This window comes from Mytilus trossulus, chromosome 10, assembly GCF_036588685.1.
Source record: "Mytilus trossulus isolate FHL-02 chromosome 10, PNRI_Mtr1.1.1.hap1, whole genome shotgun sequence".
In the NCBI taxonomy this organism is placed as follows: Eukaryota; Metazoa; Mollusca; class Bivalvia; order Mytilida; family Mytilidae; genus Mytilus; species Mytilus trossulus.
In genome coordinates this window covers 28,891,669-28,908,835 of record NC_086382.1, presented here as the reverse complement: position 1 = coordinate 28,908,835, position 17,167 = coordinate 28,891,669, and the positions used below count along the sequence as shown (strand labels likewise).

The 17,167-nt window shown below is 31.4% G+C and overlaps 1 protein-coding gene across 1 annotated transcript; it reads left to right on the top strand.

Moving 5' to 3' along the window:
- The first annotated feature begins 3,678 nt into the window (after positions 1–3,678).
- On the top strand, positions 3,679–6,202 carry LOC134686142 (uncharacterized). The gene is made up of 2 exons (XM_063545814.1): positions 3,679–3,813; positions 4,149–6,202. The coding sequence occupies exon 2, from the start codon at positions 4,169–4,171 to the stop codon at positions 5,300–5,302; it is 1,134 nt and encodes a 377-aa protein (XP_063401884.1). The 5' UTR covers positions 3,679–3,813; positions 4,149–4,168; the 3' UTR covers positions 5,303–6,202.
- Positions 6,203–17,167: the final 10,965 nt, after the last annotated feature.

The following is a 17,167-nucleotide window of genomic DNA, read 5'->3' as shown; positions in this document are numbered from 1 at the left end:
AGTAACACCAACTACAGAAAATGTTCCAGATTATATGGATATATTTATACTGTTTTTGTAGTTGATATCGGACAATGTAAAAAAGATCTCCGATTTATATCTTTACGATTTGACAAACAACATTACTTATACAAATCGGATATAATCAATCGTTGAATAATAGCATCAAGATCGCAATTTATTATGACTAAAAATAAAAAAAAAGAGGGGAAAAATAAAATCGGTAATCGAAATTAAACTGACAACGCATACGACCTACCTAAAAAAAACAGTTTTAAAAACATAGCATAGAAAAACTGCACAGCAGGAACCTAGCAAAATACAAGGAGTGAACTAATAGAATCGGAGAGGTTGCCAGATCCTGCTGTATATGTGACATTTGTCGTGCTGCTGGTATTTCGGATGATATAAAAAAAATTGAGAATGGAAATGGGGAATGTGTCAAAGAGACAACAACCCGATCAATTAGCAGATAACAACCGAAAGCCACTAATGAGACTTCGATATAGGTTATATGCAGCAACCGGCTATGAAATAAATCATTGATTGAAAGTACAAATATATCTAGCACATCGTTTTAATAAAAAGAACTATGTAATTAGACGTGTGCTGCTTTAATGTGATACCTGCTCTTTCATTTTTACTAGATAACATTGTTGTTTGCTATGGATATTCCATAAATCTTCACGTTATTGGCATTCCTATAGTGTCTTACTGTGCACAACTTATTGGGGAGCTGGTTCTGTATTGTTTTTAGTTACAATTCATGACTAAAATCAACAAAAACCTATAGAAAAACATCTGATTCAAAAGAATATAATAACACTTCAAGTTATTTAGATGATATATTAGCTCTCAATAATAACGGCTTCAGTATGTAACCTAAAGAGATTCATCCTGCAGAACCGACTTTAAATCAAGATAATACGAACAATGCACACTGCCCTTTCCCGGATCTCGATATCTATATCTGTCATGGAAAAACTAATATTCATATAAATATATATATAGCTTTGTTATAGAATATAAAATAATAAAATACATTTTGATAACAGAAATGATTTTTCATTTTCTATTGTAATTGTAAATTTTCATTTTAGATGGTGTCTTTATCTTGTCACCATCTAATGGTGTTTATATATCTCATCTTGTTCGATTCAAGATAAATTGAGAATGGAAATGGGGAATGTTTCAAAGTGACAACAACCCGACCATAGAAAAAACAACAGCAGAAGGTCACCAACAGGTTTTCAATGTAGCGAGAAATTCCCGCACCGCATGGCATACTTGTGTATTAATATTGATTCAATTATAAGGTATTTGCATCAAAAATGAAAACCTTTATTCAAAACCAGTTGTTGGCATAATACGATTTATATTCTTCTCATATATCTTATTATTGAAGAAATAATTCGTTGAAGCCATAGATTGTTTGAAATTTACACATGGCCTGGGACGGGTTGATCGAATTTTATCCAGAGCTTTACGAATATCACGACCAAGGCCATGTGTAAATTTCCAATAATCTATGGCTTCCATTAATTGTTACGATTCTAAATTGGAAAGGTTAGTTTTGAATGACTCCTCTGCTAATAAAAAATATACATCTTCATCACATTGTATAGTATGAATTTAATGTTGACCTTTTTTCAAACTTAATGGATAAGTTTTCAAACTAAATGGTCGAGTTTTCAAACTAAATGGTCGAGTTTTCAAATTACAAATAATTTAAACCAGCAACATGTTATCAAGAGCTTCAAAGTTTTTATTCTTAGTACCATCTTGGGGATAACATTTTGCCGACTGAATGTGTAACCGATACATAGCGAGAACCGTAATTTAATAATTTATCAGTTGTTAAATATTCAATTGTTTCATTGTAACTTTGTTCATTGTAGTACTGCTCCTGTTAATTGAGTTGATACGGATCCTGCAAGCTGATTACATCCCCCCGGTAAACTTGTCTTGTTTAGGTTTCTTCAATTTACGAAATGACGAAGATAATTATATAGATTCAGAAATTAAAACGGTAAGATCAATTAAAATTAAACATTCAAATACAAGGACATGCTTTTGTAAGTTTTATATGTAAATCTTCTCGATAAAAATAAGTAGATGTTTTTCTTATTGTTTTTCATATTTGAATACTTTTTGAACGTTTTTAGTTTGAATACAACATGTACAAATGATAACGTTATAAATGGCCTAATTAAATATCATGTAGAATAGAGGGGACTAAATGAAGGCCATAGTAATATACCGCTGTTCGAAAGTTATACATCGATTGGGAGAAAACAAATCCGGGTTACATACTAAACACGAAGGAACAACATCAGCTATTAGTGAAACACAATCCCACGATTAGATTACCCTACTTTTTTGGCACACCCATTTGGAATTTTGGGTCCTCAATGCTCTCCAACATTGTACTTGTTTTGCTTCATAACTATTTGGATCTTAACGTCACCGATGAGTCTGATGTAGACAGAACGCGCATCTGGCGTATAAAATTATAATCATCGTACACGTTTATGCCAATGTGAAATATACCACTAAAATGACAACATTACATGACAGGTATACAGTAAAAACAAATGTAAAAAAACATTCAGGACACAGAAATTACAGAAATACAGAAATTATTAAAACAATAGGTCATGTCGACATGCTAACCACAGAATAACAACGAACACGCAAATCAGCCAAGGACAGCACACAAAAACAGCATAGCAGCAACACAATCTGTCCGTCACACGGCTTTAGCAACGCCACAAAAATGACGACATAGATAAGTTTCTTAAATTGGACATACATCAGGTTTGGATTAACACCCTTAGGCTATTTATTGAAGTTCAAATATAATGTTTTTCAATGTATAATGAAAGAGGAGATACATGTATTAAAAGAATTCTTGAAAAAATAATTAACCCTTCATTTCGTGTTGGAAATAAAGGTAAATAAAATTGGAAGTCTCTTGATGTATCACATTAACAAACCTTTTTAGGGGTTCCACATGTCGAATGTAGTTCTAAAGAGTTATGATTGACTTTCTATGCATTTCCCTGGTCTTACTGTTTACAAATGTACCTGTATAATTGTACAGTAAACTATAGAAACCTTATTGATGCACGTTAAAATAATAATTTCAGTGGTTATGTGTTATCTTACTCAACTGTTATTCTGAATTGTCTAACTATTCATTGTGAGTACACATGTACCAAAGCGTCCGTTAAATTTACGAAGGGATGGTTCAACTTCACCATTTGGAAATCTTGGTTTAATATCTTCCTTATGAGCAGCAATCCTATATCAAGAAAATCATAATAGGAAATACAAGCAGAGGAATATCGTAGCAATTGGGGGAGATGTTCCCGTATACAGGTGCTGCTGGAATGTTGCTACTTAGAAATGGAAAGTTCCCAACTGGAAAGCTGAATTCTTTTGTCGTAAAGTTAAGTTTTCAACCGACCCTCATTGTCTATTTCTAGATGTAAGTCAAGGTATGAGGCTGACTTAACTGTACCTAACTGTATCTCAAATATGCACTGATCAATTAAATAAAATCAAGATAAAAAAATATCTGACATTGACAAATGTTTACTGTTAAATGACGCCTTCATAATTTAGTTTTAGTATACTTCAAATTGTTTCACTCGAAAACTTTTTATCTTTCCTGGAAACAAACACGGAATTAAATGCACAAATGATGCGGGTAAAGGATAGAGCAGCACGTAACCACGTAGAGTTACAAGGAAACAGATTGTTTTGATTAAGCTTTCAATGTTCAGTGTGGTCTATCAAGTCAGACGCAAGGTTTGTAATTTCGGATTCAAATTTTTCTTTTATTCTAATATATGGCTTTCCTTATAATTTATGAAAAAAAAACTTTTTCTTTTATCAAAATAAGAAAAAAAAACACTAACATTTAATTTTAGAGCGTGACGTTTATGAAAGTTATGAAAATATTGACTAATTTGTATTTGAATATTTATGCTTTTTCGCAGTTAACACACAACTTACTTCCGCAAATTATAAGATTGTGTCACAGGTGTTAATTAACGTAACAAGTTAAACATACGGAACCTATTTAATTAATACAGTGTCACACTTTCTCCCTTTTTCTTATGCGGACAAATTTTACATTTCAGAATTAAATCTGAGTATTGATATGGAGGAAACTACAGCCTTTGTCGTATTCAAATTCAAAGAGGTCAATTACTCAAGTATATTAGCTGCATCACATCTAAATACTTCAACATCAATGCCTGTGACGTCAACATCGCTTGGAGATTTTGAATATAACGAATTTATAAGACGTTGGTTTGAATTTTCATTTATGATATGTTTGTCTTTAATTGGATCAGTTGGTAATGTCCATACAATATTGGTGTACGTGCGAGTGAAAGATATGCACGAAAGGTTCCATGTTCGAACATTAGTTACCTGGCTCTCTGTTGTCGACTTAATAACATGTCTTGTAGTTATGCCATTCGAGACGGTCACTATTCGCTTAAATCATTCTATGACATCAAATGCTCTTTGTAAGCTTGCTCGATATATAGGTCACACAACAATCACGTCTTCGTGGTTGATTTTAACGGTTATTGCACACGAAAGATACCGAAAGATCTATAGTACATTATTAGGCACTTACTCCGGGCCATGTTCATGTCGTAAGCTAATCAGTTGGATGAGATTGAAATCTACTTCTTTTAAACATCGGTTAATTTGTACTTTAGTCATCATAAGTTCCTTATTGATATCAATTCCAATATTCGTTATTATTGGGATTGAACAGGTTGAAATAAAAAGCACACTGTTAAATGGCACGCAGTGTACAACACTTAAGCAGTACAGAAGCATACTTTCCGCTGGATTGTATTCGGGAATGATAGGTATGTTTGGACTTTTATGCTTCATATACTGTGCTTACCGTTATTGGAAGATATTGCAATTAATACATAAACAATATGAAAAAGAAAAAAGAAGAAAAGCAGACTGTAGCGAAATGAAACATAATGCGGAAGAAGAACAACCATTCAATAGTGGGTGCTGTAACATTGGCCGCTACAAAGTTACAGTCAGTCTTATTATAGCTACTGGATTGTCGTTTTGTAGTTTCATCTTGTTTACGATCGGTATAGCAATTGTGATGTCTGATTCACCACTTAAAAATCATACTAGCAATGCTGTTTTGATGCGTTCATTGTTTATAAATAATGCATTCAATCCAGTTTCATATTTCATTTTTGATGACAAATTCAGATGTGCATGTAGGAAACTATATATGAAACAGAAATAAGTACAAATTAAAAACCAATTGTTCAGAGAACAAGTGAAGGCCTTTCCACATCAATATTCAAAGTTATTGAAAAGAAACTAGTTCCGGTGTACTCAATGTTAAACTTGGCATCAAATAATTAGTTTCTTTATACTGATAGGATAAATTAATGTTTCTATATACTGTTGAGTGAAATAAGATATGTAATGTGCTACTTCCGTTGAAGTAAATATCACTTTTGGATTCATATGATAGCTTCTTTCACACTGTTTAAAAAATATATAGTTTCTGCATGTTGAACAGGGGATAATTGGCCACATCCGGTTTATCGAAAGTCATTTATAATCTTCAGTGATAAGTTTATAAAACTTTTTACAAAAAAGTATTGATTCCGAGTTCTTTTATATGAAAAAAATATAGTGCGTGCAAATAAGCTACTTCGTTTTCTCAAGTTCACTTCTGATTGTAATTTTTCAAGGTCATATGTCACCTTACCTTTTGTAAAAGGTCATATGTCTTTTTAATTAACCAAGTTGAGGTTATAAACAAATACAAAGTAAGTATTGCAAGAACAAAATATGGCGCAAGAAAACAAAAGAAAGAAAATCAGAACAAATGCAATAGGTCTTTCCACAGAAAAGAGGAAAGACCTAATAAGTCCGGGCACATATATTGTGTCACGGATGAATGTTATTTTTGAAAATGAACTTTTTGTCTGTGTATCCTTTTGTGCAGAGTATTTCATTTTCAGCCAAATTGTCATCAAATGCATTTGTATGCTCTAATAGTACTAACCATTATCACGAAATATATGTGTGTATTTGTTAGCCTTATATTTTGACATGTACTTATTGTTGATCATCTTCATCCCTTATATATTTTTTAAGTAAAGGAAAACACATTCATCTTGCAAAAATAATTATAATGAAATACATAATGATTACCAATTCAGACAGGTTTGTTTAAATCATATTTCAAATGCAAATATAACTTCGGAAACATTTTTGTGAGTGTTTTTTTTTAACCCATCCCGTTGGTCCCTCGGTTATTCAAATGCGGATTTCCAAAGCACTATTGCTTTCCTTAATCAAGTCGGATCAGAGTGTTACAAAGTTTTAACAATATCATATTATTATATATAGACATCTGTGTTCTGAATATTTTGCTATACATTACTTTTTGACAGTTGTACATGTACTATATGAATCTTGCGGATATTTAATAACCTTATACAAGAAGATCGAACAGTATTAGAGACATTCACGCTTTTTATTAATAACATAAACGTCATGAAGAGTCAGAATAAAACACACCCTCGTACAATGCCAAAATAAAGATATCAGCAGGTTGCAGTACCGTTAAACAACGTACTATTACAACAATTATATTAAGTAAGGTTTTAATTTGCCGATAACAAAATTTATATTTCTACAAATAAAAGATTTTTTATCTTGTTAGATTAGGTACCGTTTAGAATTTGATTATTTTTTATGTTTGGCAAGTTTACACGGATAGTACCTAAAGTTCCGGCCTCAATAAACGACATCGCCGTAAATTTATGACGTGGTATATTCCGTTTGGAATAGTTTTTCTACAGGTACAGTCAACTTGCAAACCAAATCTTTGTATCTATGGAATATTTTAGCTATCATTTTTGATAACGAAATCCCTTACTTAATAAATAACTAGTAATGAGTACGTATCGTGAATTAGTTGTTCGTCGTAAATTTGGAGATGTGTGGTCACAGTTAACTTCAAAATCAAACAACCACAACGCGAATGGACCATGTTAGCTGCAAACACCATCACTTTAATATTTCCTTTGTTGAAACCAAGATCTATATCAGTGCAACAATTAGAAATGTCTAATAAAGAGATAGCACACGTAATACAAGGATTAGGAAACGTGGTTAATTTATACGAATTAGAATCATTGTTTTTTAGATGAATTTTGGAAGATGTGGTGTGAGTACCAATGAGACAACTCTTCATCCAAATAACAATTCAAAAAAAAAAGTAAACCATTATAGGTCAATGTACGGCCTTCAACATTGTATGGTAAATTGCTTAATTAATCATTCAAACAATTTAATAGTCTTCACCTCCGTTGAAAATTTTAAAGAAATTACAATATCAGCTCTATCACCCTCTCAGTTTTAAATAATTTACTTAAGGATGTATTCTTCTGACATTTCAGTCTCGTTCAGTCTCGTTGAAATCTCGTTCTGGAATTATGTCTAAAACATGTGGTACAATTTCGAGAAAATGGGTGAGGGATACAAAAAATTATTTTACCAGAAACATGTACATCCCACATCCCTTTTTTCTTTTCAAATTTCTTAGATATGTATGTTTTCAAACATTTATAACAAAGAAGTTGAAAAAATATGCAATTTGTACTTAAAACGGAGAAAAATCACAAATTTACTAAATTGACAACATGGTAAATTTGGCACAAAAAAGCATCAAAATATGATAAAACTTTCTTATATTAACACCTACCTATAGTTTTTGTAATTCAAATTTATTCAGATTGGTCCCCTTTATCTTTATTGAAAGTATGACAAAAAGTTTAATTGTGGAAATGTGATTTTTTTTCATGATTATAGCCCAAAAATAGGTAAAAACTGATGAAAAATGAGAAAATCATCAAAATTGGGTACTTTCAAAGGGCCGTAGCAAAGAAAGAAGTGCACTACCATATGATTTTTTCTTCACCAATCATTTTTTTACAGTCATATGAACCCAAAAAACAGGGTTAGAAAAAAAGTTTAATTCTAGAAATTTTTGACTCCTCAGAGGTGTACATCCTTAAAGCTGTTAACTATATTGATTGATTGATGGTTGTTTAACGTTCAGTGGCAAATATTTCATGCATTATCAGAACAAAATGTTAACTTCAATAGGATAATCTATGATATTAAACAGGTAATTTTAGTTTCTCAAGTGTACAATTTAGAGTTAAGAGTTTAGTATGACGTACATTGTCACTGAACTAGTATATACATTTGTTTATGAGCCTGCTAGATGACGTTTTTGTGTGCGGGAGTTTTACGCTGCATTGAAGACCGATTGGCGACCTATTTCTGTTGTCTGTTATATGGTCGGGTTGTTGTCTCTTTGACACATCCCCCATTTCCATTCCCAATTCTAAGTAATAAAATTGCAAAAATTAAATTAGATATCGGAAGACGGCGATGTTACGTTGAAGGGTAAGTATGATAAAAAAATAAAAAAAAACTATAAGGTCTGATAATATAGCATTTTTTCGCTGGTTTTGGTTCATTATTTGAGTTGTTTAAAGAAATATTCCAAACTATAAAACAAATTGAAAGAGTTGGTATTGCTTTGTTTCATAAAAAAGAATGGCGAACGTAGATACAAGTATCTTTTCTTAGGAAGGGATAAATCCTACTTTGTAAAGAATCACTTAGATTCAAACAAAAAACTCTTTAAAACTGACACAATTAAGAAGCTTACTTTCTTGATTGACCACATGCAGGTATTGGTTACGTTTGTATGGTAATTTTTCAGCAGCCTGTCGACATTCCAATGGGAACCAATTGTCGCCTCTTCTTGCCAACTTGTGCATTATTATATTGAGGCTGACTTCATAAAGGAACCTCTTAGGAAGAAAAATAAGGAATAACCAATATCTTTTAAATTTACTTCTCCGCTATATAGAAAAAAGTAAAATCACTAAAACACTTAATTTCGAGGAATATTCAAAACGGAAACTCCCTAATCAAATGGCAAAATCAAATGATAAAACACATCAAACGAATGGACATAAACTGGCATATTCCTGATTAGGTACAGGCATTTTCAAATGTAGAAAATGGGATTAAACCTGGTTTTATAGCACTAACCATTCACGTGTATAACAGTCGGATCTAATTCCATTATATTTACAACGATGCGTATACAAAACAGCCATGATAGGTAAAATTGTCAAAATATGGGTACAGCAGTCATTGACGGAATGTTTAAGTACCGGGTCACGTCAAATGGATATCAAAGAAGACAGACCAAACATTTAAATTACTGACTAAATAATTTCAAATTTGGTGACTATGTTGAACGCATCTATCACATTGAACTAGAAATAAAGGATACAACAGATACAGTTACGACTGCCTCATATCTTGACTTACGTTTGAATGGTTTTACACTAGTTATTTTGGGGCCCTTTATAGCTTGTTGTTCGGTGTGAGCCAAGGCTCCGTGTTGAAGGCCGTACTTTAACCTATAATGGTTTACTTTTTAAATTGTTATTTGGATGGAGAGTTGTCTCATTGGCACTCACACCACATCTTCCTATATCTATTCTAGAAATTGACAATGATGGTTGGTTGAAAACAAAGTTTACGACAAAAGCGATGATTTCATCTTTCCAATTAGGAAATTTTCAATTCTATGTAGCAACATTCCAGCAGCGCCTGCATAATGAGCAAATATCCCCCAATTGATAGGCTCATTTTTTATATTGCCGGGCTTATATTTCTTTTCATGATTTACTTGGTAGAGAGTTGCTGCTCCCAAGCCAGCTATTAAACCAAGAGTTCCAAACGGTGAAGTTGAAATCATCCCTTCGTAAATTTTACGGATGCCATAACGAGTTGGTTGACCGTTTTTGAATAATCGTTTCTTAGATGATATCGAAAATATTTATTTTGTCGTTACCACAATCCACTTTCCTGTCCACCATGAATATGCCTGAAATAACCCCCAGCTTTTGGTAGGGTTCGTGTTGCTTTTTCTTTAGTTTTCTTTGTTGTGTCTTGTTGAATATTATTTGTCTGTTTCTCTTTTTAATTTTTAGCCATATCGTTGTCAGTTTATTTTCGATCTCTGAGTTTGACTGTCTCTTTGTCTCTGGTATCTTTCGTCCCTCTTCAAAATTTCTAAAACATATGCATCCTCTGTAAAATAAGTTAAGCATTTTTTTTTTATTAAGGTTGAATAAGAACATTTTGTAGTTGAAGTTAAGGGTACGTTATCTATACATATGTTTATGAAGTAACATCTATAGGTTAAATACGGTTTTCGCAATCGGGAATTTTTAGTACCTTTTTTCTTCTTTCTTTCTAAATTTTTTTTTTAAAGAAAACAAATATTTGATAAAAAAAAAAAAGGACCCCTCCTTCACATTAATACTATAAGTGATGTCATATGATGGAATTGAGGCTTGTTGTCATATGGTTTTAGATAACGATTCATAACATAATGTTAAAAGAACAAGAGAGATGATCTGCAATAAATAGCACACGAATGATAAAAAAATAAATAACTTTTGAAGTATTTTTGTTGTTGATAGATCTTTATGAATGTGTAAAGCATATTTGAGCTCAATTACAAATAATTTAATTTTGGATGTAACGCGTCTTCTGATTGGCTGAGGTTATTTTGTTATGAGCAAATAGACATAATTTAGTCATGTAGCCGTGACGTCTTCAACGTTTGTTCATGGTTTTCTACGGTTTAAAATGAATATAGAATTAAATTGTAAGAAATGACTGCAATATTTTCTTCCTGTCTATTCGAAATAACATAAAAAATGTGGTGCACACTGTCAAAATAACCCGCTACGCGCGTTATTCAGTGTGCACCAAATTTTTTATGTTATTTCTTCATAGACAGAAAAAAATATTACAGTCATTCCTTAATTAACAAAACGTAATTACATAAAAGTTTTATTGATATGAAATGAAAAAGAACATTAAAGTGTTTCTGACATTTTTTTGTCAAAAGCGCTCGTGACGTTTAACGTGATTTAACAAACTTTACTAAAATTGTCCGTTTATAAATTTATCAATTATTAAGTAACTAAGGTTTCAATCACCTTAGGCATGTTGGTTTTAGATGAATTCTGCTTTTTATTTTAGGTATTTTTGACATATAGCTCTTCAACGGTTTCGGTACTTATACATTTTCGGATTTCAAATGTTTGGCTTTGAGCGTTCCTGATTAAGGTAAATCCAGAAAAGCGCCTCGGACGCAAGAAATTATTAAACGTCTTGTTTTCAATTTTTTTTATTAACAAGACATACGAAATAATAAGAAGAAAATAAATATTTTACGACATGAATCTAAAAGGATGTGTATTATTCATATATAAGCATAGCAAGAAAAAAATGAACTGGTTTTAAAAATAAGATATCAGTTTTAAACGAACTAAAATAAGACCTTTATCTCTATTCATACTGTTATTTTTTAAAAGGAAAGGAAACAATTTGCTTACGTTTGAAAACAGATAAAACATGTACAGATAAAAAACAAAAGGAAAACAACAATTCGGCTCAGGAAGATAATTTGTCAAAAATGGAAGTATATAAACAATTAAAGATTTAAGATTAGGTAGAACGACATTTGTATGCCCAGAGTTTGTTGCAAAGTGTATAAATTAGGTCATAAATTAATTGTTTTCGGCTCCTACGTAGTTGATTACTTATAAATGAAACCGGAAGTTGTTATGTTAACTATAGATAATCATAGAATTAGGATTAAGTAAACGAAACGTAAATCGAATTTGAAGAAATAAAGACGTGAACCTACCACAATCGGTTACAATTGAAACATATTTTGAGTTAACAGTTGAGGTGCACGAAAACCAAATATAACATATAGCAACAAACGACAACCACTGAATTAGTTATTTCGGACTTGTTACAGGCACATACATACTAGTAAGGTCAATTACATGACGTATACCAAATCTTACAACTAGTTCAGTTCAATAATATACTTCATAAACAAGAAAGTTACTACCGAAATATCCGGAAAGAATGAATTTGTTAATAAATTACTTTAAATTAAAGAGAGAAACAAAGTTGTAATCAAAGGAACATCATCGTGATTATGATTCATGTGTAGATATACTTTTTTGTTTTGATAAAATACAAATGTAGTATGGCGGAAAGGATTGAAACGGTAGATATCACCTGCATAATACGTTGAAGTGTTTTGATTGGTATCAATTCATATGAAAAATATTATTTAAAAATCAACAAGACTGTTATTAAAACGGACCAAATTCCACTCTTTTCAAACAAAAATTGAAAATTAAATTCTAGCTATTATAATCATTTTATATGAAACCTCCGAAAACGATAAAACTGGCTTACGAAAGCACAAATGTAAGGTTCATGAATTTATTATACTGGATTCATATATTCGAATTCACATTATACATATATTGAAAATAACATTAATTATTGGCAACGCTGAATAGTTCAATATTTGTAGAAAAATAGAAAAACACAAAACACCATAAATCTAATGAAATGCAGATATAAATACAATTAAATTTAACTTGAAATAAAGATTGCTTTTTCAAATATCAATTCAATACAATAGAAACATTAATTTAATCAAAGTTTTATAAAACCTTTTAAGAACTTGATTATCTCCCTTTCTGAATATTACAATTCATAACATTTCTCAAATCAAAATATGAACACAAGAAAAAGTCTTCAAAGTAAACAACATTGTTTATGAATAATCAATAATGTTTCAATTAGAAATATCAAAAATTAACTAAACATTATCATAATATCAATCAAGGGCACATAATAACAATTCAATATACATACCCTAAATAAGGAAATGGCAGACAATTTTACTGCAATAATATCATCCTCTAGTATGAAAATCACATAGATCTACCTGTGAACAATATTTACTTTATCAGAACCTTTTATATTTAAAATGTAAAACACATCTTTCATAGTATAAATAGTTCTCAACAATGCCTATCAATTAGTTCAATAAAACTATATTTCAAATTCAAATGATTAAACAAAATTTCAAAATCATATTTGCATTTGCAAAACTTCAGATAAAAATATAGAAAGTTATATACATTTACATATCATATTTTCGTTCTTTTTGTATTTTATAAAACTCTTTTATATCAAACAGTCATATTCTTTATCATTATAAATATTTACAAAATACACCAACCTTAATCTTCAAATATTCTTGTTCACAAAACTGAGACACAACTACACTTGTCGATCAGTTATTTATCAATGGTACAAACATACAATGTAGTGAACAGTTTTTACCTGTACACTAATTACTAGAATGAAGTAAATAATATTTTGAAATACCTTTAAATAATATTTGGACAAAATAATCAAACTGTATCATAAATATGATTTGATAAAATATATAAAAGCTAATATAAAATTTATCTTTTCTCTTTTTTCCAATTTTATTTAATTTCCAAATTTCACTACATTTGCTTAACTCTATACAAAATGTAATACAATGTATTTGACATGTTACAAAACTTCAAGAGCTGAACTCTATATATACAAAGAGAGGTAACTCAAAAATTTCTAATATAATTTTTGGCATGTTACATATAGTATTAAGTAACACAAGTTATATATTTGAATTTCTTCTCATTCGTTAGAGCTCTTTCTGTACCTTTTTTTTTTAGTAATAATTAAAATAAGCCTATCAGTTATCAGATGGTACTATATACTGCTATTATAATGATTTATTTTTTCTCAAACTAAAAAGCAGTAACTTAGATTTTGAATGTAAAACAAAATATAAATGGGTAGCACAAACAGGAACGACAAACTATTCAATCAAGCAAAGTCATAAACAAGAGAAATTAATGCGTGTCTTTACTATAGGAAGAGATAAAATTAAGAAAAGGAACGAGGAATGTACCAAAGCGACGACAACCCGACCATAGAGCAGACAACAGCCGAAGGCCACCAATGGGTCTTCAATGTAGCGAGAATTCCCGCACCCGTAGGTGTCCTTCAGCTGGCCCCTAAAAATATATATACTAGAACAGTGATAATGGACGTCATACTAAACTTCGAATTCTACACAAGAAACTAAAATTAAAAATCATACAAGACTAGAAAAGGTCAGAGGCTCCTGACTTGGGACAGGCGCAAAATTGCGGTGGGGGTAAACATGTTTATGAGATCTCAACCCTCCCCCGTTATTCATTATATGGAATGCATAGACACTTTTCTTTAATATCATTTTTCGTAAACGAGAAGTCCTAGTCCGATGTCAAAAGATGTAACAAAAGGAAATGAATAAATTGACAATAATACATAAATAACAACAGACTACAAGCAGTTAACTGACATGCCAGCTCAAGACCTTAATTGAACTGATTAAAAAAATATGTCTTCATCATTTGAATACTCAGGCACAATTCCTCCCTTTAGGGGTATAGTATCATACTATCATAAATTATATGAAAGGAACATAACCCGTGTCATGCCAACAGCTGGTTTTTTTTAAATAAATTTGATTAGTTCCGATGCAAAGACCCTTTAAGTGAATCAATATTAAAGCATATACGTTACATGACTCGTCAGCATTACATTGCACTAGCCAATCTTGTAGGTATGTAAAAGGTTCAACACACTCAAGTGGCAAGATTAAGGGGTTATGATCGTTTCCCGTTATTGTACGTCGGATCATATTAGGTTTTTACTTCCCTGCGGTACCGCAGGAAGTTCTTTTGGGACAATCTCATTTCTACCCTGAGTGGCCGGTTCTGAATTAGTACCAGTTCGAGCTTAACTGTTTTATGGTACATAGTACGGCCTATGTATTCAGTGTAAATATTGTGTTTTATGATAAAGAAACTGTTAATCTTTACTCCCCTGTAACCAGATGGTGATGGGAATAAGACCCGACGTATTTGGGGATCATAACCCTCGTTCTTTTTAGGATTTTACCTGGGGAAACTTGAGCATCCATTGCTACAAATGGTACACAGATTTGTCAGTTAAAACAATCATGTTGACATTATGTAATCATGTCAGACCTCGTCATTCTAAGTGAACTGTGGCCGTTATTTCAACATTAGTTATTTGTTTGTTATGTTTTTGCCTGAAACTGGATTCTTTGATTAATTAGACTATATATAATAATGACTCTTTATTTTTCTTGACATGTTAAGCCTTAAAGCCTTTAACATATCTGTTCTACATTCATTCGATAATTGTTTTAGTTTGAAGGAGTTACATATATACGTCTCTATTTGAGGCGTACACTTCTTCTGATCTTTCATAATGTTTGATAATCTATCAATCCATTTTGTTTCAGTAACTAGACAACTGTGATTTTAAAGATTTTTCCTTTTTTCTTATTTGTGCGTTCTTACAAAACAAATCTTTTCAGGAACTGTAAAAATGCATTAGCTTGTTTTATGTTTAACTATATCATTTTAAAGTTTGGCAAGTCTATTTTTAGTCTAAGTTCAAATACAATCTTTGTATATTCGTAAAAATTAGAATATTTCAGCAAAAGCCATCGATATTGAATAATACATTGGACAGTTCCCTAGTTCAACTTTCTTTTGAATTGCCAAACACTTCTTCTAATCGATTCTCAAGAGTATATTTCAAAAATTGTGTATCTGGTTTTTTTTCTACTTACAATTTACATGCAAAATAAGCAGTTGAAAACATACCCCATATTTCTCTTATTAATAGGTTAAATTTCAGGTTCATATAAATGCATTGAAATCAACACCTTAGGACTTGATGATGCTAGGTATCGCTGAAATTAAGAACAAATTGGTTTATTGTAAATTTCATCGTTGCATTTTAAAAAAATGATTTCCTTGGAAGATAATAATTTTATTTTCCTGAAAACACCTTCCACCCAATCGTAACCTCTTTACAACCCTAGTACAAGCAAATGCGACCCAACATGTGCGTAAAAACTTCTGATGATTATTTTTAGGTCAACATTGTTTCCATCTTTCCGTTTTATCGTACATGTTGTAGACACTTTACAAGCAGTACTTACAAGGTAAAATTGTTTTTATTATAAGCTTAATTCATATATCAAATGCCTTTAAAAACAAATCATGCTGTAAATCCCAGGCATTGACTACTTTAGCCGTATTTGGCACAACTTCTTGAAATTTTTAGTCATCCATGCTCTTCAACGTTGTACTTGTTTGACTTTTTAACACGTTTGATCTGAGCGTCACTGATGAGTCTTATGTAGACGAAACGCGCGTATGGGTATTTAATTATAATCGTGGTACCTTTGATAAGTATTTACACAACGGGGTCGATGCAACTGCTGGTGGACGTTTCGTTCCGAAGGTATTAACAGTCCAGTAATCAGCACTTCGGTGTTGACATAGATATCAATTATGTGGTCGTTTCATAAATTTCTTATCCACGGCATAGATCACCGTATTTGGCTCTTTGATTTGGAACTTTTTAGTCCTCAATGCTCTTCATCTTTGCACTAATTTGGATGTATAAAACTTTTTATGTAGACGAAACGCGTCTGGCTTATTAATTTATAATCCTAGTACCTTTGATAACTATTATACATAAATAAAGGCAACATGAGTTAATCGATTGAGAGAAAACAAATCCAGGGGAAACACATGAACTATAAGATGAAAACAAAGAAATATCAGTTACACTGAAGTTTATCAAAACAAACGACAAAAGAGTAAACCGAAATAGTCCATCATGTTTCACATGCAAAAAGTGAAATATCTAAATGTAAAAAAGGATAGTAATTACCATTATTATTTTGTGGTTAAAATAGTCTCTTATTATTCCCGTCCAAAGGAACTAGTGTTTCGTTTTAGTGTATTCTAGTACTTTCTTTCAGACAAAAACACGTGTTTGAACATTTCAGCTGTTGCCGAAACACAAAATGATCGCCATTGCTATTTTCGTTGTTGTTTTTGCAGTTGGTCTAGGGGGTAAGTCAACTTGTTTTATAACTTTGTTGGGCTTTTTTTACATCATTCTGTCAGACCTCTTGAAAATGTAAAACTCGATATATCTATTTTTATTGGTACTTTTGATTTGTAAAATTAAAATTCTGGACGAGACTTGAAAAATAAATACGAAACTGGAACTT

Coding starts and splice junctions, on each gene's coding strand:
- LOC134686142 (XM_063545814.1), top strand. CDS start 4,169: ATGGAGGAAACTACAGCCTTTGTCGTATTCAAATTCAAAGAGGTCAAT.